At 41.7% G+C, this 20,412-nt stretch overlaps 1 protein-coding gene across 3 annotated transcripts; it reads left to right on the forward strand.

Annotated features, from left to right (window-relative positions):
- The first annotated feature begins 301 nt into the window (after positions 1–301).
- Positions 302–20,050, forward strand: CANX (calnexin). 3 transcript variants are annotated; one of them, XM_018915465.3, is made up of 15 exons: positions 302–391; positions 8,047–8,235; positions 8,693–8,766; positions 9,285–9,343; positions 9,573–9,714; positions 11,014–11,095; positions 12,235–12,427; positions 13,334–13,523; positions 13,805–13,918; positions 14,393–14,549; positions 14,862–15,077; positions 15,500–15,619; positions 15,723–15,861; positions 16,021–16,109; positions 16,702–20,050. In XM_018915465.3, the coding sequence occupies exons 2-15, from the start codon at positions 8,050–8,052 to the stop codon at positions 16,753–16,755; spliced, it is 1,815 nt and encodes a 604-aa protein (XP_018771010.1). In that variant the 5' UTR covers positions 302–391; positions 8,047–8,049; the 3' UTR covers positions 16,756–20,050. The 3 variants fall into 3 exon arrangements, with proteins under 3 accessions (XP_018771010.1, XP_018771013.1, XP_018771011.1); XM_018915466.3 differs by having other exon boundaries at positions 373–496; XM_018915468.3 differs by lacking the exons at positions 8,047–8,235; positions 8,693–8,766 and having other exon boundaries at positions 341–391.
- Positions 20,051–20,412: the final 362 nt, after the last annotated feature.

The following is a 20,412-nucleotide window of genomic DNA, read 5'->3' on the forward strand; positions in this document are numbered from 1 at the left end:
TACCGCCCGCAAAGCCCTGTCAGCCTCCGCAGCGCCCCTGGACCGAGACCCATTGGGACTCCGCCCACATCCCAACGGCCTGCCCGCAACCACCCAATCAGCCGGCACTTCCTGCAACCCCGCCAACCAATGACAGCGCTCCACGAAGGGCAGCGCCGTTGGGGGCGTGTTTAGAGGCGGGCTGGCTAGTGAGCGGCGGTGATATCAGCCAATCAGAGTGCAGAGCCGGCGGCTGGGCGGGCGGCTGGGCTCTCTGCGCGCCAATAGGAGAGGCTGAGGGCCGTAAGGCGGGGGTGGGGCTGGCGCGCGGCAGATAGGCGGGCGGCGGCGGGCGCGCGGGCACGTGACGGAGGTGAGGGGAGCCCGGCGGTGGTGGCCGGGGCGGCGGAGGGTGAGTGTGTCCGTCCGTCCGTCCATCCGTGCGTGCCCTCCCTCCACAGCCGCTGCGGCTCCGGAACATCGGGGCGGGGAACGGACTTGCCCGCGGCGTGAGGCGGTGGGGGAGCCCGGCCTGTCGTGGGGCGTGCGGCGGGGCGCTGCTGGGCCCTGGGGGGTGGGCGGCCCGTGCGTGGTCCCGGCCCTATCCCGGGGGTGGGAGGAGGCGGGGACCCCCGGAGTCAGGGCGACAGGGACGGCCCGGGGAGGCTCCTGAGGCCGGGGGCGGGCGCGGGGCTGCGGCGGCGGCGCCGGGTCCCGCCCGGCACCCGCAGGGCTCGGAGCGGCCTGGGGGGAGCGGAGGCTCTTCTGGTAAGTTCTGGGAGCGCCGCTCCGGGCAGCGGCTGGCGCTAGGGCCGCGTGGTGGAACCGGGAGGGAGGCGAGGGTCGCACGTAGATGTGGGTAGCGCGTGGTTTAGGTTTTAGCTGGCTACGTGTTCCATGTCGGAAATTATCTTGAACGTGCTCCCCATGAAACCCTGCAAGAGGCGGTCAGGGGGTGGGTGCAGAGCATGGCGTGGGCCTGGATGGGGCTCTGCTAGGGGAAGGAGAAGCCTCTGGAAGGGGGGAGCTCATGGCGCGGAGCTGGAGTCCCAACAGGTGAAGTGCAGGCGAGGAATCTGCAGCAGGAAAACTTGAGAATTTAAAGGAATTGAAATGCCTGCTTTGATTTTTGTCCCCGAAATATCGCATTGGGTGTCTTTAAAATAGTGTAAAGATGACATCTCATTTTTCATTTTTGGCTGAGGATTGTATTGTGTGCTTTTAAAAGAAAAAAAAAACCACACCTTTGAATTAAAGCATGTACAGCACACTGCTTTCTTATCTGTACTGATTCTAAAGTGTGAACTTTCACATGCAGGTTTGGGTTTCAGAACTTTCTAGGGTACAGAAAGAGAAATGCTGCAGGTGATTTGGTGGTGAACGGAAATGGACCTGTATTAATGACAGTAGTGATGGTAAAGGTCCAGACCTCAAGATTATCAGTGTTAACATAATTAATGCTGCAGAGCTTCTGCAGATGATCGTGGAAAACTCTTTCTGGAACTTATTTAGAGTATGCTAGATGTCTGAAAACTGGTCTCTAGGCATGTAATGTATTTCTAAATGTAGTGTGTTGATTTCACGTCGTCAAGTAAGCATGGTTATCACATGGGTTTTATGGGACAGTCTTGCACGTTGTGATTTTGGTTGTTGCTAAAGTACTGCAAAGAGATAGCAGAACTATAATAATGTATGAGCTAATGCAGATAAAATAATGGTTAAATATAGGTTGGTATATATATTACTCTAGGTTCGCTCTGAGGTACCTGACTTCAAAGACCAATTTATTCTTAACTTGGCTGTATTTGATGGACTTACACAAAACACTTAATTAAATTGGGAAAAGGTCCGAGTAAAACTTTGTGTTTGTATTAACTTCTAGTATTTCTAGTTTAAAAAAACTAGAATTATGAAGAAGTTACTTGTACAATTTACAGGCAGCATCACAAGCTGTGTATGATATGTAAACTGCTTTTTGGGATCAACTGCCCTCCTAGGAGGGGAATCTACTGTAAAATAGTAAGAAAGTTTTGAATTTCCATCAGATTACCCTCTCATTTCATGTGCTGTAGCACTGCCCCCGAGTAAATGAATAAATCCGTTACAGAGAATGCACTTAGACTTGTGCTTAGCTCCATCTTTTCCTTCCTTTTCTGGCCTTTGATTTTCTGCTTCTGGTGGTAATCATGGTGGCAGCCTGTTCTTGCTGGAATCAGTTCTGTAGCAGGGCAAACTTGAATTGATTTCTAGGTATGATAGTCTCAAAGATCTTGGGGTCCCTCCAGATCTGCCCCCACTAATGTAATTTTCCTAGCAGCCCATCTGTTTTATGAGGTCAAAAAGCCTCATGGTTCTGTCTTACCCTCCAAGGACTTCCAGTTCTGCAGGAAGGATATCTGTGCTGACAAACAGTATCTGCTTTTTGCTTCTCTACTGTATCTGCACTGTTGTACATTATTTTTAGAAACTGGCATATTTGAAATGCCTATTAAAAGCAAGCTTTGTTGCTGTCCCTTTTCGCACCTAATCCCTTTCCTGGTTTGTGCTCTCTACAACCAAAACAGGAGGCAGCTTTTTTTGTGGGGATCCCCAAGAGAGGTTTGGCTAATCCTTTCCAGGAGACTTCTTCCTCGTGTAGAAGTATATCCCAACCACTCCTTACTGAAGGGGAAAAAAAAAAAAAGGGTGTAGGAGGGTAAGCCACCACCATGGAGAGTTCTTGACTCTCTTCTTTTCTTAGTAAGGTGGTTTTCTTTTGCCTTGTCTGCTATTGATTGAGTTATGATGTTAAAGGCAGAATCTTCACACTACTGTCAGTATTTCACAGGAAAACAGTATTTCAGAGGAAAAAGTGTTGTCTGCATTATATGAATTTTTGTATATAAATGAACACAATTTTATTATATCGCCTTTTGAGGGGTGCCGAGGCACTGTACTGGTTGTTGAAACTACAGTATTTGGCCACACAGTTTTCAGCTACACCATGATCTCCATCCCCCAGATCTGCCTAAAGACAGATCAGGTAGGTGCAGGTGACTGACCTGCACTTGAAACTGTGGTATTGAGCTGGCTCTGCTGCCAACAGCTTTATTTCCTCTGTCCTTGGCTACTTACTTTCACTGGTACTGCTACACCTCTTTTTGCTTCTGCTGCTGGGTTGGCCTGGGGTATTGACTCAGGGTTAAAATAACATGGCAGAAGGACTTCGAGCCATCTTAAACCAGCGGCTGGTTCATCATGAGGCTGTGTAAACAGTTACCCTGGCACCGCAGAGGAGGCAGGATGTGGAAGGCAGAGGGATTGTGAGATGTAGAAGAGATTTCCTCTGGTCTTCAGTAGTTCTGACTCTAGGAAATTAGTGCACTACCAAGTAGGGTAACTGAGCCTTCGCTCAAAACCCACAGAACTCTCATTTGAGAGGGAAAATGTATATCTGTGTCTCAGCCTTTCTGTTCTTGTCTCCTTGCAATTTTTTTTATGTTGTGATGAATCATCTTTATGTTGACTTTAAAGTTTTCTTCCCTAATTCTTGCCTTGCACGAGGCGTTGTGCTTTTTTTCACTGGTGTGCTTCTGCTGTGAATACCACACTGAAACCCAGTGTTGGGAGCACAGGACTTTGCTAGCAGGTTTTGTTCTTCTTTGCCTAAGTCACTCATCTGAGACTTCAGGTACTACTGAAAGAGAAACCATTGATGCTCTTCCAGTTAAATTGCATAGGCGTTGTTTGTAGTAAGTGTCTTGTTTTCATAGGATCTATTTATCTGACTTTTTAATTATTTTTTTAAAAGAGCGAGTAGTAAACAAGATAGCCAGTAGCCATTGAAATGTAGTTATACATTCTGAAATATGCTGTATTAAGAACTGGCTTGATGAACCACTGAAATAGATTAGTAACCAAGGAGATGATTAAACTGGTTTTGCAGGCTCCGTTTGACCTGACGGGGAGTTACTAAACAGTATGTTCTGGAAGAATGATAGCAGAGAACTTGAAGATCCTTCTTATGGGCAATTTAACTCTCTTCCAGGGGACATGTATGTTAGGGAGAATAGTGACAACTGTCTGTTGTATGAGTGCTTCCAGTGTTGTACCAATAATAAAGAAGAACTTTCTCCTTTATGCCCAGAAAAAGGGGAATTCTAAATAAAAATAAATCTTTGAAGATGCATGACTCTCTTGAAAGCCTTGAAATCCAAAGGTAGCAATCACTTAGTCCTGCATGGTAGGAGTTTTGCTTTTGGGGTAAGATCCTGATTCTGTTTCGTAATCCTGCTCCAAATTGGTTTTGATTTTACTTTGTGAAAAAGTAAAGTCTGTAGTGTGGATGTTCCAGGAGACTGTTTCCAGCACTCTGCTATAGATCTTACAAATACTGGGGTAAAATGTTTCAGCCTTTTGGCAATCAGGTGCTCAGTGCTCCAATGTCAGCTCTGAAGTTTCCTGGGGTAGAAGCTGGTCATGGGTGTGTGCAGAGAGAACAAGTAATCTGTAGCACTGACAGTCTCAAACTTTGGGATTGCAGTAGTTTCCCCTTCAATCTGAGTGGTGTGCCAATGTCTGTAAGTGACTGAAGACTTTATTAAAAAAAAAGCACATGGAGTTGTTATCGCTGACTTAAAATGTTGTTATGGTGAAAGTGATGGTTACACTGAAGTAGAATGGAGTTGTCAGAAGCTCTCACCTATTATGAAAGTGTTCCTTTGTTAATGGCTTTTGGCAATTGCATGATCAGAAATACACCAACCTTCAGAAATGCTGCACAGTTAAACCTGAAGAAGGGAGGTGCAGGCAGAGTAAAAAATGACCAAGGATGGTAATTGCTTGGAAATTGGACACTTTTTAAGGAAGAAGTCAGATCATAATGGAGTAGGTGAGAGTCTCTGAATCTTAGACTGTGTTTGAGGTGGCTGACTGAACACCTGTAGTTGCCAGCCACCTAAAGTTCTACTGAAAAATTGATTTATGCCTGTTTTGTATAAAACCTGAGTTGTATCTCTCTCCCCCCTCCCTTCCTCTTCTGTTTAGGAATAACCTAATTTATTAGGGCATAATTGTGTTTATGTTGTGTCCCTAAGGATTGTGTAAAGTGAATTTTAAATTTTTTCCTGTAGCAGTACATCCATTATGGCTAGAAGTAGCTTTTTAAATATCGAAAATGTGTGCTTCACTTAAATTGCTCTTCTGAGAACATAGCGCCTTTTTTCTATAATTTAGTCAGCTTTTTATATTGTTTCAGGTTAAGCATAATAAGGAGTTTGGCATGATAACTGGCAGGTTGCAGAAGAAGCTACCAGCCTGTATTCAAGGTATATAAATGGTAGCTTATGTTGAATTTGGGACTGATTTAATATGTAGGAAATGTCCTAAGCAGCTTTCTGCAGGGATATAAACTTGTGACAACTGCTTGCCAATGACTGTAAAGAGGTAAGGATGTGAAACTGGATTAGCTTTTCTTCAGACTTTTTTTGAAATGAGGTTCAGCAAGGCCTCAAATTGAGACAGAGCATTAAATGATAAGTGTAGCAGGGTAGATACCTGTGGCTGTATCAGGAGCACAGACATGCAGCAGACTTCTGCCCCTGCTGTGTGGTCCCTGGCAGAATTGTCTGGTTTCACTGAGATGCTTTGACAGAAGAATTTCTGAGGCCACGTGCCTTTGCCACTTGGGAGTGAGCATTTACCAAAGTCTGTTTGCTGCTGACAAGTATTTTCAAAGGTTTGTAGTTAAGGTGGGATTGTAAGGTAGGTAATTATTACATATAGAGTCAGTATTGGCAGGAAAGTTGTGGGGGATGATTTAATTCTTTAACCAAAACTTCTGTGCTGGTTGGCTGCTGGTGAGATTACTTAAAGGATTACTTGCATGCTAAACCGTTAATACCCTTTGCACAAGGCTAGGAGGAGGGGTGCAGAAACTCCTTCCTTTTAGTAAAGGAGAGAACTGGCTGATTTTTAACTTTGGTATATTTTTAAGATTAACTTTGTCGTATCACTTTCCAAATCATGACGTGCTCATTCTATCTACATAGTATAATTTGAAAGCAGTTATAAAACTGTATTATCTTCCTGAATTTAGTTCTATTTTTAAAATATTTAGTGAAGCCCTATTGGTAAGGTAAGACAAAATGAAACCCTTTCCATGGGAAGGTGTTTTTGTGCCGTTTCATCCATGGTTGCTTCAGTCACACAGGGCACATCCAGAGTTCTAAAGATCACTTTTTCAGATGAAGTTTCAGGCTCTTATTTCTGTACTGTTTTTATGCTGCCGGGTATGAGTTTATTCAAAGAACACATTATCTGTGCAAGAAGAATTTGCAGCTCCAAGGGTACTGATGTCTACTTGACCCTTTTCAGTCCTTGGTTTTGTGTTGTGGCTCTCACACTAATAAGAGCTGTTTTGGGGTCTGAAACTATTTTCAGTTTTGGCTGTACACTGTGCATTAAGCAAACAAGCTTTGCTCATATATAAAAGCCCTTGAAAGTTTTTGTCAGCTATTCCTTCTGGAATGATTGTCCTTTTGGCTCAGAGGTGTTTGGGTGCAGTTGCCTGAACTGAGTGGGGGAGGTCTGTACACATGCATTTGGACTATAATCCTCAAGGCTGTCACTATTGTTGGAAAACTGGCTGCAATTGCATGTTCCTGTAGTGATAAACTGGACATGACCTCAGCTCAAGTCTTTAAAATACAATTTTGTTGTAGTTATACAACTACAGTTATAAAGTTTTAAAATCCTCTCTGTGATTAGAAGTAAGTTAAAGAATAATCTAAGAATGGTAGATCTAGTGTGCAGCGTAGTCTTGGAAAATTGGATAATGCTGATAAGCTTTTGAGAGTGTAAACTCTTTTAGTTGCCTAAACATGCATTGGAAAGTTGAAAGTTGGTTTCCTAGCATGATCTTAAACCCCTACAGGCGCTGTTAACTCTGCTTGAGTTATGTTTGAAAGTCTGCAGGGCTGCAATGTGAGGTAAGAGTGTAAGGGTAGGAGGGAGGGGTTGTTTGGTTTTATACTTGTTTTCAAAAAAAATTCAGTCTCAGTTATACCTTTGGTTTTGGGAGGAAAATTTGGAGTGGGATTCAAAGGAGAAAAGATGAGCAAGGTGCAGGTTGCTGTTGTGAGGGTTTTGGACAGATAAACTGAGCAGGGTTCTGGTAATGTTGCCTTCTGTATCAATCTAAAGATGCAGTGATCTTGTTGCTTTTCTAGGAGGAAAGTCAAATTGAAACCCATTTTACTTACAAGATATTTTAAGCTACAGCTTGCCAATATCTGTCGTGTTTTAGGCGTGACAAGGGGCTCAGCACCTTTTGAATTAGTTAGTTTAGGTGTGATATTTTAATTCTGTAAGGCTTCAGTTAACAGCTACTCTTTCCTTGGTCATCTTGTTAAATTGGAGATTGAAAAAAGGAAATTGAATCAAGTGGCAGTTTCCAGGAGCTTCAACTGCTTATAGGCATCTTCCAGTAGTAGAAATGACTGTTGACAGTAATTCTACAATAAAACCCAGGGAAGGGAGTTGGTTATTGAAAACACCAGAGCTCTGCATTTGAAAGGACAAGAAATATATTGAACAGGAGATGAGGATTGAGTACTCTGCAAAAATTACTATTTTTGACTAAAATAGAAAATTTTATTTCAATTTCTGGACTGAATGGAAGCTTGAGTTCCTGCATGGTGTAATTAAAGTCCTTCATAAGCATGAAATTGGTTTTTTTTTTAGGCTTTTACAGCCACATATGTTGTGGTGTCATGTATGTGTCTGCTGTCCTGCTTGTGGGCTGTGATAGTGTAAGAGCAAAATTATGACACTTCTGCATGATCTGCAGAATGTGTACATGTGGTTCTCCGCTGAGTTAATGTCTGTTTGATATTAAATACTTAGCTTTATGTTGTGTTCCTTCCCAGCTTTTAGAGCTGTCTCAGGCAGATGCTGTAAATAACAGAGCTGGAGAGATAAGTTTGCACTTCACCTGTTGCCTTGGATGCTCGGATTTGTACTGAGAAGCATCGTGTGGCTCTGTGTGCAGTGCTGGCTTGACCACTTTGCCTTGTCCTGTTTATTCAGAACATGGAGCTGAAATGGCTACTGTGTGTGACCCTGCTAGCCCTTGGGATCCTTGCTATCCAGGCACATGATACCGATGAAGACAATGATGCTGATGATGTAGTTGATATTGAGGATGACTTGGATGATGGTATTGAGGATGTAGAAGAGTCAAAGTCTGAAACAAGCAGTGCTCCTCCAGCTCCAAAGGTTTGACATAGAATTTCTTTTAACAATTGAATTACTGCTTGTGTTTTGGTTAATGTGAGTCTGATCAGAGTTGTCTTTATTTTCTTAACCTGTTGTAATGTTATAAGAGATGTTATCTAGGGGTAGGGCTTGGAATTAAGGTTGGCTGCTTTGTTCCTGTTTTTGTGTCCCCCATTTTCTTCCAGAAGACTTAGATCTATCCTTGAAATCTGTGATGTGAGTATCAGGAGTTATTGCTAAAATTTCCAGTTAAATATATTACTTGAGTTTTAGTTGCAGACAAGAGCACAACTTGGCACAAGCAGCAATATTGATGTAATTTCTGTGTTTATGTTTCAAGAATGTCCAGCTGAGCTGTACTTGAATGTAGGAGGGAGTGTGAGCTTTACATGCCTGTTTTTCTGTAGAATAAAGAATGTGTCTTGGAAGGTGCATAAATGCCCCCCTTTTCCAATAGGTTACTTACAGGCCCCCTGTCCCAACTGGTGAAGTGTATTTTGTGGAATCTTTTGATAAAGGAACTCTGGATGGGTGAGTATAATCTGAAGGATGATTTGGTACAGCAAACAGTGTAAAATCTTGGTGAAAGGCAGTGAAACCCTCCCTGCAGAACTTGTATTATTCAAAACTGAATCAAAGGACCCCTGTGCAGTTAGGATTACAGTTGGGATGACTTCTTGAGGCTAGGTGTTCAGATGCTGAGTTAAACAGTACTTCCTTAAGTTCTAGTAATAAAGGGGAGGTGAGGCCATTGCATGTGGCTTTTTTACTTTCCTCAGGTGATGTGAGGATGGTAAGGCGCTACTTCTGTTGGGTTTTTTTTTGTACAGGAGTGAGGTACTTGCTCATGAGGCAATGGTCCTACCTTGGGGTTGGAAGTAGCAAACAGAGAAAAGTTTGTGGGCTTGGGAACAGAACTCCTCAGGGGATCAAGATTCTGGGATGCAGTCATGAGACAGCAAGAGCTGCCTTATCTTAAGGGCAGGATTTTAATGTGTGTGTGGTGGGGGGAAATACAGTTTACCAACCATTGGGTGTCTGTCTTCTAGATGGGTCCTTTCCAGAGCCAAGAAAGATGACACAGATGATGAGATTGCCAAATATGATGGTGAGTCCAACCCAGGTTTTGGTTGATAAATGTTTCTGATGCTGTTTGTCATGTATGAAAAAGAGGTGCAAGTCTTTCTTTTCTGTTTCTCAGCTAAAATTATATTCACTGAAGAAAATGAGATGGATGTTTATATACCTGGCTAATAATATCAAATGTAGTTCTAATTTAAACAAAAGATCCACTCAGATTTTAAGATAAATGAGTGTTTGGTTAATTTCCTCCCCAGGTAAATGGGAAGTCCAAGACATGAAGGAAACAAAGCTTCCAGGAGACAAAGGGCTTGTAATGGTAACCCGAGCCAAGCATCATGCGATTTCGTCCAAACTTTCCAAGCCATTTGTGTTTGATACCAAACCTCTTATTATACAGTAAGTAAAGAATAATTTGATGTTCTGTTGATTCCAGGGTGACATGATAGCAAGCTGAGGTTAATTCCATAACTGAGCTTTTGTTGACTGGAGGTCTAGATGACACCAAATGCTGTAACATATTATTACACTGTTTTGAGTAAGAGTAAAATAGTAACCCAGATTCCCGAAGTGGAGAGTTAGTAACAGCATGGGTCCTTCTGAAGCCTGGAAAAAGAAGTCTCTGCAAACTAGTCGTAGTAACCTGTCTTGTGGCTTCAGTTTACTTGATTTAATTGTGGTAACAAGGTCAGGCAACTGACTTTTGTACTGCTAATTGTGGAAGTCCTTGTCCTTTTGAAAGAATGCTGGCCTGTAAGTAGGTCAGGGCACTTTCTTATACAGGAAACTGCCCCCTGTTTCTGAGGAGAAGTGGACAGAGGGGTAAAGATGGATTTGTTTCCTCCTTCCTGTGTCTTAGTTCATTTGCCATGGAAGATGAACTCCTTACATTGGTCACAACTGTTGTAGAAGAATCTACTTGCATGTGTGTTAGACTAAGAAGTCAGAGGAAAAACATAGTTCTGTGAGAACAGTTGAATTGTGCACTATTAGTGATGTTATCAATTTTAAACAAAGAGTAAATTAATTTGTATTTGCACAAGATAATGAATTGGTCACTTTGCTTTGCACTGTTTAGTTTTGGGTCAAAATACTAAGCTAAAAATAAAGCCCAGTGGTCATCCACTCCAGCTCCTGGCATTGTGAGAGGATCAAGCATACTTAGCTTATTCCTGACAGAGATGTTTTGCTTTTTTCAGGCTCCTTGGCATACCTAAATACTGTTGTATGCCTATAACCCAAAAGGGGCTTCTCCTGAAATCCAATTGTTTTTGCTTTGTAGTCTTGCAAATTGAGTTGTCTACTGTAGTAGTTGTGGGGAAAATAATTGGTTTGCCTCAATCCCTGTTGAGATGTCATATACTGGAAAGCCTTTTCTTTTTCCTCTCTACTTCTAGGTCATTATCGTCTAGGCCAGCACTCAATTTCTTTAATCTCTTCTGTCAGGTTAATTCTTCTAAATCTTCAATTTTTAAACTGTTTCTCAGGCTCTCATGAATATTTTCTTAGTCCTTATATCTATATGTATCTATATGATGGTATCTTAAATCATTTATCCAGTGAATATTAAAAGCAAACAACAACAAAACAGTGTTACTGTTAATTTGAACTGACAAAATTGTAATTGTGTATTGCAAAAATAATTTTTCCTCATGTATAACATGTGCTCTCCTCTCTTCTATCCAAAACTAAAATTAGGTATGAAGTAAACTTCCAAAATGGAATAGAGTGTGGGGGGGCCTATGTGAAATTGCTTTCAAAAACCCCTGAGCTGAACCTGGTGAGTAATATTCCTACTTTTGGGTATTAGCTGGGAAAGAACTTGAAGCTTTTTCGCTTTGCTTCTTTCTGAAGAAACCTTTTTAGTGAAGGCGGTGGGGCCTGATTGCCCAAGTACTTTGCACTCAGTATTTTCCCTGTGCTTTCAGTTGGAGAGGATAAGTACTGAAATGTGACGGCCTCTTGAGTGGAAACTGAAGTTCCCTAATAGCTGAGCAGTTGTAGACCTTTGCCAAACTCTGCAGTACTTCAGATTTTCCTGGGTTCTAGAACAAAGAAGGAGGTGCTTAGGAGAGCAGCCAGCTCCTAGTGCCTAAGAACTGCATTTTGTCCTCTCGTTGAAGTGGTTTAACCTGTTCAGATGAGGCTGAACTGCTGGGTAACCTTGCGTGGGCTCTTGTATCCTATGTGTTTTCTTTAGCCATTTTTCTAGACTTTTTAAGATGTACCTTTTATGACTTGTTATCCATCCTTCTTTTTTTCTGCAGTCTCATTGGAGTTGTATTATTAATACAATTTTCAAACTACTAAAAAAACTCCAAAACAACCACAAACACCCAGAATGCAGCTTGGCTGCCTAATCAGTTTCATATGTGCATTGAATTTTGAGATAACATTAGCAAGAACAAATAGACTTGCAGAGTTCAATGATGATTTTACCCAGTTAGAGCATAGACTGAGGCATACCCCAGTTCATAAGTGTAGACTAAATGCAGCTTGGCTTCACTTTTAGTGCTGCTTATCACTTAGTGTGAAAGGAACTCAGTGGCCTTGCTAGCCTTTCATTATTGCCAGTAGTTGATACTTCTAATTGATAGCTTTCAAAATACTTTGTTGTAATGTAGAGATATACTTAAACATGGTGGGTGTCACACTAATATTTTGGATAACACCTGTATAGCTGGTGTTTTCCATGTGGAAAGTGGAGCCCAAAGGTGTAAAATTAAATAGCTGGGATAATTCTTAGCGCATTATTTTTGCTGGAGGCTTATATGAGGAACATAAGCTTTAGTGTGTAGACTTAATGGGTTTGATATTCAAGTTGCAGAATAGCTTTTAATGAATTGGGAATTCTTATGCCAGACAATGACTGAAGTTGTATTTCAAGATAATGGAGTGAGGTATTGTGTTGTTTTATAGGATCAGTTCCATGACAAAACTCCATATACAATAATGTTTGGCCCTGACAAGTGTGGAGAGGACTATAAATTGCACTTCATCTTCCGGCACAAAAACCCAAAGACCGGCAAATACGAGGAAAAGCATGCAAAGCGTCCAGATGCAGATCTGAAGACTTATTTTACTGATAAAAAGACTCATCTTTATACTCTAGGTATGGTGACTGCTAACTAAGCATGTTAATAATTACTACATCATCTTCACCAGAAGCTCAAAGTGAGCCAGATGAACAGGTGAATATTTGTGCCAATGCACCATACAACTAAAAACTACTTGAAAGTTTCAAATGCAAAAACTGATTGTCTGTGCAAAGGTTTATTTCATCCTTCCAGGAAGTCTTGATTCATGTAAGAAAGGTCATGCAACTTGAACTTAATACTTAAAGGAGAACTAAATTTCAGGGCAGTTGTAAGTAACTTGAACTAAGTATATTTGAAATAATTATCAGCGTGTATACATTGCCTGAATGCTGCCTCTGGGTAACATGGGGTACGCTAAGCTTTAGATGTAGAGGCATCATAGTTTGTTGTAGTTTTGTTTGTATTTTTTTTCTACTTTCATGTACCAGACAAACTCAGGAGTTCTTGAAATAGTGTCTAGTATTTTAGCTATGATCAAAATCTTTCAGGAAGTACTTAGGAGTGTCTCTGTCTTTTCCGACTACAGAAACAGCAGTAGATAAAGAAGTGAGATTAAAATCCTATAAGTCAGTAGTAGGAAGTCTTAGTCTGGAGTAGAATATGAGTATATACATTCTTACTACTAAAGCAATACTTCCTTTGCCAAAGTCAACTTGTTGTGGTAACTGCTAAAGCACTTCACAAACCTCCATGCTTTTAACACATGTAGGACTTTTGCCAGGAGTCTGCCATCTCACAGGGTGAGATGTAGTGCATCATCAGTAGTTGCACTTTGGTGTAAGGAGAAAGGTTCTTAGCAGTTCTTTAAAGCAGTTGATGGGTAGGTGGTAGCTTGGGTTGTACAGTGGGGATGAGTGATGCTTTATGACTCATGCTTTTATAGTACATGCAATGACTACATCAACTTTCTTTCCTTACAGTCTTGAATCCTGACAATAGTTTTGAGATACTTGTCGATCAAACAGTTGTCAACAGTGGGAATTTACTAAATGATATGTCACCTCCTGTGAATCCACCCCGAGAGATTGAGGACCCAAATGACCAGAAGCCTGAGGACTGGGACGAGAGACCAAAAATCCCAGACCCAGATGCTGTTAAACCAGATGACTGGTAAGGTGTTGGAAGGGTGGAATTGAGGGAATCCTTAGCCCCATAATTTTGTCCTGATCAAAATTAGTAGTAGTACTTTGCAGTTGGCACCTTGATATGCCATGAGGCACATGTGTTAGGATTGCAAGGCAATTCCTTTCTGAAATCATGGAGTGACCCTGACAGAAGGGAAGGTGGCTGGCTGTCTAGAGCAGTGGGCTGGTTCAGAGTCTGTAGAATCATGCCTTGGGCTTAAGAACTTGCGTGTTGTCTATGTTAACTCATAATGCTCTGCCCTCAAGGGATGAGGATGCTCCTGCAAAGATCGCGGATGAAAATGCTGTGAAACCAGAAGGCTGGCTGGATGATGAGCCAGAATATGTAGCAGATCCTGATGCTGAGAAACCTGAAGATTGGTAAGTTTGCTACCTCTTGTAAATAGCAGCACTTATTTCATTACTTTGGTACTGACGTTTGCAGTTCATTGTTGCTTGTTGACAAAGTTGCTGTTCAGGCTACTTTTCTCCAAAAGTAGAAAGCAGTGGTCTGAGGACTCATGTTCAGCATTCATCTCCACATTTTTCAACTCTTCTGTGACTGTAAGCAGAACAGGGCAGGAATGTTTACCTTGAAGTAGAACCTACTTGGAAGGGGCAGTGGGGGAGGCTGTGCTCAGGGGCTGGCTTTTGTTGATCTTCTGTGCTTCACAGCTAGTCTTTAAAATCCTTGTTTCTTCTGCAGTATATTTACCTACAGTCTTATGCTATACAAAGTTTCAGTGTCTTCATTTAGCGGTAGGAATTTAAATTTTCCCAGAAATCGGACATTGTCTGAGCCAAATTCTGTATGAAGGCAAGGGGTGGACTTCAAAACTGAGTTTGCCTTTTCAGGGATGAAGATATGGATGGTGAATGGGAGGCACCTCAGATTGCAAATCCTAAATGTGAGACAGCTCCTGGCTGTGGTACCTGGCAGCGCCCAATGATTGACAATCCAAACTACAAAGGCAAATGGAAGCCTCCTATGATTGATAACGTGAACTATCAGGTTTGTGTGTTCATTGCTTAAGCTGGTGGCCAATAAAGAATCTCTCTCACAAAAAGCAGAATGATTTAGGTTCAGCAGATGTAATTAGAAATTCAAGTACAGTCACTATTGTGCTGTGTTTCTAGTGGACAGATTCAAAGTGCTTTCTTACCAGTCATCACTTCATTGTATTGATTCCCAAAGACTGATGAGTTGCGCCTGTTGTTGTTGTAATTAAGTGCAATGGATTGTTATATCTCTCCATTCATAATGGGCTGAAAACTAAAATTTGTCTTCTAGTAGATGAGGCTGAATGTCTTTTGTCTTTTCTAGGGTATATGGAAACCTAGAAAGATCCCAAACCCAGATTTTTTTGAAGACTTGGAACCTTTCAAGATGACTCCTGTCAGTGCTGTGGGACTTGAGTTATGGTCTATGACATCTGACATCTTTTTTGACAACTTTATTATCTGTACTGATAGAGCTGTGGCTGATGATTGGGCCAGTGATGGATGGGGACTGAAAAAAGCAGCTGATGGTGCTGCGGAGGTGAGAGAGGAAGGTTTAATTGTGTGCTGTGGAGTGGAACAGTAGAAGCACCTCTGCTGTTCTCTCTCTCAGCCTTTGTCAATATATACCTGAATGTGCTAAGGCTGAGGGTTTTGCTAAACCAGGTGGGAGCCTCAATTCATAATTACAGTGTGTTAATGGTTGCTATAAGTAACTAAGAGTATTCACTGCTCTCTTCTGAGATTTTGCTCTGATATTTGGACTGTTTAGCCTAATTCTTCATTTGTAAGCTATGAGAAAAGTACTTGTGCAGGTTAGTGTGATTTTTTTTTTCTTTCTTTTTTTTACGTCTGAAATACAATGTTTGAAGTTGCAAAAAGCCTATTTGAAAATGTTGTAGCTTAAACTTAGCTGCTAGCTTGCTGTATGAGGTGGATTTTGACAATTTTTTGGTCTTACAGCCTGGTGTTGTGGGCCAGATGATGGCAGCTGCTGAAGAGCGTCCCTGGCTTTGGGTAGTCTACATCCTCACTGTGGCTTTGCCAGTGTTCCTTGTTGTCCTTTTCTGCTGTTCTGGGAAGGTAATCCATTTCTTCTTATAATTAGCCCCATGTTTAACAGGATGCTCAGTAAAATGTGCTTGAATGTCACAAATAATGTCCTGGGTTTGTCACTGCCTTTCAGAAACAGCCAAGTGCTGCAGAATACAAGAAGACTGATGCTCCTCAGCCTGATGTGGTGGATGATGAGAAAGAAGAAGAAAAAGATAAAGGGGAAAAAGAAGAGGAGGAGGAAGAGGAGGACGCAAATGAGGAAAAGCTTGGTAGGTAAACTAGATAACCTTGAATGATGTTCTGATAGAATAAACCAGGATTGGCAGATATGGAATATAGCCAATGGTGAACTGAAGATAAGTCAGGAAGAAGAATGCTTTTGGTTTTTTTTTTTAATTTTTAATTTTTTTTCCCATTTTCCCTTGAAGAGAAGCAGAAAAGTGATGCTGATCTAGGAAGTGCTAGTCAAGAGGAGGAAGAAGAGGAGGAGGAGGAAGACAGGAAACCTGCATCAGAGGTAAGAGTGCCTAATCTTTGAAGGAAGCTAATGCATTTTCTTTCATAGGTTGTGTAGAACAGGCCTTACTACAGTGTTAACTTTTAACCTGGCTCATGTGACTCTCCCTCCCAGTTCAGAACTTTAGAAAGATTAATCTTCCTGAAGAATAGGAATTGCTGTGGCTAACTTGAGCAGGCTTAGGCACCCTGCTAAAGGCATTGCTGTAGACCCTGCCTTGGGAGGGGAGTGGGACTGTTGGAAGGCAGCTTCTTGAGGCAAAGGGCTTACTCAGCTTCAGGTGCAGTCAGGATGTGACCTTAAGTGCTCTACACTGACACAATGACTCAAAAATGGGTGGAGTGTTGCTTGGAGTTAAAGGATTCTCCCAGCAGCAGAAGCTGTTGAGCACTTCCAACAAATGGTGTACATCCACTGAAAACAAAGAATTTACCTGTTTGCACAAAGTACTTTCAGCAGTAGGTCCTTTCAAAAACTGAATTCTGATGTAGAAGTAAAAGTGGATTCTTTTTCATAGAGTTTCTCAAAATGGCTATGAAGGGTATATTTAGGTTTTACTTCGTTGATGTTTACACAAATTACTTTCTTGCAGGAGGAGGAAACTGTGAATAGATCACCCAGAAACAGAAAGCCAAGGAAAGATTGAAAAAAGAAAAGTCATAAGAACTTGATCTGTGATTTCTTTTTTTTTTTTTTTTTTTTTTTTTTTGTTGTTGTTTTCAAACATGGTTCTGGGAGAGGACCTTGGACACCTTACATTGAAACCTGGACAAACCTCAAGATTTCACCATCCACAGGTTCCAGTCACACGATCCAATGTAATGGAGTGTCTAGCAGTAAAATATTTGCAATCATCTGTTTTAAAGAACATCATTCCTGTAGAAAGAAAGCATTTAATATAATGGGCTGTGGATTTTGGAATGTAACATAACTAACCTTTTCATTTTTGGTTTTAAATATTCTTTTCTGTTCTGAAGTAGATTGGTAGAATTTTTCCAGTCTCAAACCTTGGCTTAATTTAATATATTAATTAGTGAAATATAACAATGAATCTTGAAAGTGCTAGGTGATAAAAATGCAGTTTTATAACTAGTTTTTTTTACAAATATGTAAATTCCTAAATGCACCAATGTCTTTATACCCTGAAAATTTGGTAATTGTTTGAAGAAAAGTTGTCAATGCATTTGACAACACCCCTGCCCTCAAAAGAAAAGACAGCTGGGGGGAGATGTATGGGGAAACCAGTAGTGAAACTCTCTAATCAATCAACTTCATTCTTTTGTGGGGAGGGGAAAGAGGAAGAAGGGGTGGAAGGAAGGGGTTAGGCAGTCTATAAAATATATGCATACTGTGCATGGCTAAAGCCCTGTTAAATGTTGACAAACGATCTAGGATTTGAAGTGGGTCATCTTAATGTGGCATTTAATCCTGCAGAGCTTGCAGACAGCCAAGTTTATTTGTTCTTGAAGTCTTTTTGTAAAGCTGAGGGTTGCTGGGGAGGTGTGGTTAGGCTACTTCCCCCTTTGCCCTCTGTTCAGCCATCAGTGTTTTCCTCTCTGTGACGATACAGCTCTTCCTGAGAGCAGCTTTGCCTCAGTTGCTGAAGCACTTCATGTTCAGCTTATTGTCAAACTCAATTTCATAGCTAGGCCTGCTCCTTTCCAGGGTCCAAACACTGAATTAAGACAGTGTCCCATATCCTTTCACTGTTGTCACTGTATGTCTGCTGTAGAAATGGGGGAGGTAGGCAGGTAGACAAGTTAAAGTGAGTATTTGTAAAGGAAAAAAAACACAACCAAGATGTCAGTATTGTAGGTGGGGAAGGAGCATGTGGAATCTTAACTGGTATGTGAAACTGTTTTAAGTCCTTTTATCTGCTCTTTATGTAACAAGTGCATTCTAAATTATATTGTGAATGTTAGAAAATTCCAGCTGAATAAATTTTTTTAAAGTGTTGAGTCTACCATACTACACTGTTTCAAACACCTTTTTTTTTTTTTGTGGAATGCAGGTGAGCACTACAAGAGCATTACCTCTGAGGGTGAGATGGATGTAATTCATTACACTGTACCAAATATGTTTGCATTTGGATGTCTATGTAGATAAACTTTTGCCTTTGTTTAGAATGAAATTAAATGTCATGAAATTATTCTTATTGCACTGAACTTAAACACTCCAGTGTTGTTTGGTGATATGATAGGTATAGTGTGTGGAATAGTTCCCAGGAGTTGTGGGGGGAAGAGTGTTCCAATTACCTTGCAAACAATCTAACCAATTACTAAAAGACTCTTGTTTTGGGGTTGGTTTTAAGGTTTTTTTTTTTTTTTTTTTTTTTTTTTTAAAACACCTTTTGCTGCCTGTCCTTATGTTGTATCCCTTGGTTGTTGTGTTTAAAATATTTGTGATCACAAATGCATAGCAGGATTTCTTGTTCTCTCTGCAATGTACAAATAAACTATTGTAAGCAAGACACTGGAAGTAATTTCAGACTTCTGTTGGGAGCTATTGCATGTTTAGAATGCCTTTGCCTGTTGAACACCTGGTCAATACTGCTCCTTATTGCAAAAATAGCTTATACTCTGACATGGAAGATGTCATAGCTTAAGCATTGCTACTAGCTTGTTCTCAGGACTGTATTTTTATCAAGGAGCAGCTGCTATTTATGACTCTCAGTCCTTTGAGATGAAGTATATGTAAATGGTTTCAATTCAGCTAATGTTTTGAGCACAACATAAAAATCTAATTAATCTAATGGTTTTTTATCTTAATATGCAAATTGCCTTAAACTCCCAAACAATCCCTGTGCATACATGTTCTTTCAAAGCATCAAAAGTGAACTTGAGATCTGCTATCAGCTTTTAAATAGCATTATATTAAAGCTAATTGTAAATCTACATTTGCTTCTGCTAATTCTCCTGAAAAAGTCCTGTCTGCATGTTATGGCTTTTTTTGATATCATAGTGTATGCTTTAAATAATCACTACAATAAATGAAGACTTTCCAAAATGGATAGACAAGTTACTTTTTATCCTGCTTTCTGGCTTTGGGTGCCTCAGTTTGACCTTAGAATTGCTCTTATTTTTAAAGTCTTGGAGGAAGAATACAGCTACCTGCCTATCCTCAGTGCATAAAGCATAGCTGTGTTTTTTAGAGTAGTAAAACTCCACCTGGCTGTCACCTGTGAACTGCATTTGGAACTGTTACAGATCCTGGAAGGTGTATTTGGGCCTTTTGTGTCTGAGCAGCCACGGGTGCCAGCTCTTGACAAGGATGCTGAGCTTGAGGTGCTGTCTTACAAGGGGGGTAGGGGGGGTGTTAGGCTGACATGGTGAATCAAAACAAACCCTGTGGGCTCTGACACACAAGGCAGAAGTGCTGAGAGCAGCTTTTCTCCTGGAGTCGGTGGTTGGTAGGGGCAGTTGATAGGTCAGGGTGCATCTAACCCACTAACCCCTTCCAGCAGCGGCCCTGGATGTGATCTCCCCTCGCTGGCTCTGCTCAGGACTGAATTGTCACAGCTTGAGGCTGTGGCCTCTCTACTGTGCTATGAATGTCTGGTTTTGAGATTGACTCCTGTGCCTGAGGAGGGTTTCTTGCAAGTAATGACTACTTGTACATGTCCGTGGTTTTTTCTTGCTCCTTCCTTACTCCTCCCTCACCAACTCAGCTCTTCCACTGAGGCTGTGGGTACAGGACAGGGGGCTTGTGACTGCTCTGCTCAACCCAAACTGATGGTTAATACCCTTCTTGCCTCATGGTTTGTGAAAGGGGTTTTGGTTGATTAGGCTTTTGTTTTGTTTTTTTTTTTGTTGTTTTGTTTTTTTTTTTTTTAGTGTTGCTGGACACAACTACTGTGATTTCATGTTCACTTTAAACAGGTACTTGTAGAAGCAACTTGAAAAAAAAATGTAAAAACTAATCAATAAAGAAACTTAAATCTGGTTGGCTTTCGTTGTCTAATTAGCAAAGCTGAATCAGCCTTCAGCAGGGTGCGGGTGCGTTGACCCGTGTCTCTCGCGGTGTTTGGCCACGGCCGGGCCCAGCGGGGTCTGCAGCGGTGCCCGGGACACGGGGCTGGGCCAGGCCGGGCTTCGCTCCAGCGCTCGGGGCCCTCCTGCTGCCCGCCCTCCCTGTCGATCACACGCGGCCCCGCCTCCCGGCACTTGATTGGCTGGGCCGCCGTCGCTCCGCCCCTCCCTACCTGTTCCTTTAAACCGCGCCGGGTACCGCCCCCAACTCGCCTCCGCTGCTTAATTCGCGCCTCCGCGCCCTCCTATTGGCTGGGAGGGGAGTCGGTCACGGC

This window comes from Serinus canaria, chromosome 13 (assembly GCF_022539315.1).
Source record: "Serinus canaria isolate serCan28SL12 chromosome 13, serCan2020, whole genome shotgun sequence".
Taxonomy (NCBI): Eukaryota; Metazoa; Chordata; class Aves; order Passeriformes; family Fringillidae; genus Serinus; species Serinus canaria.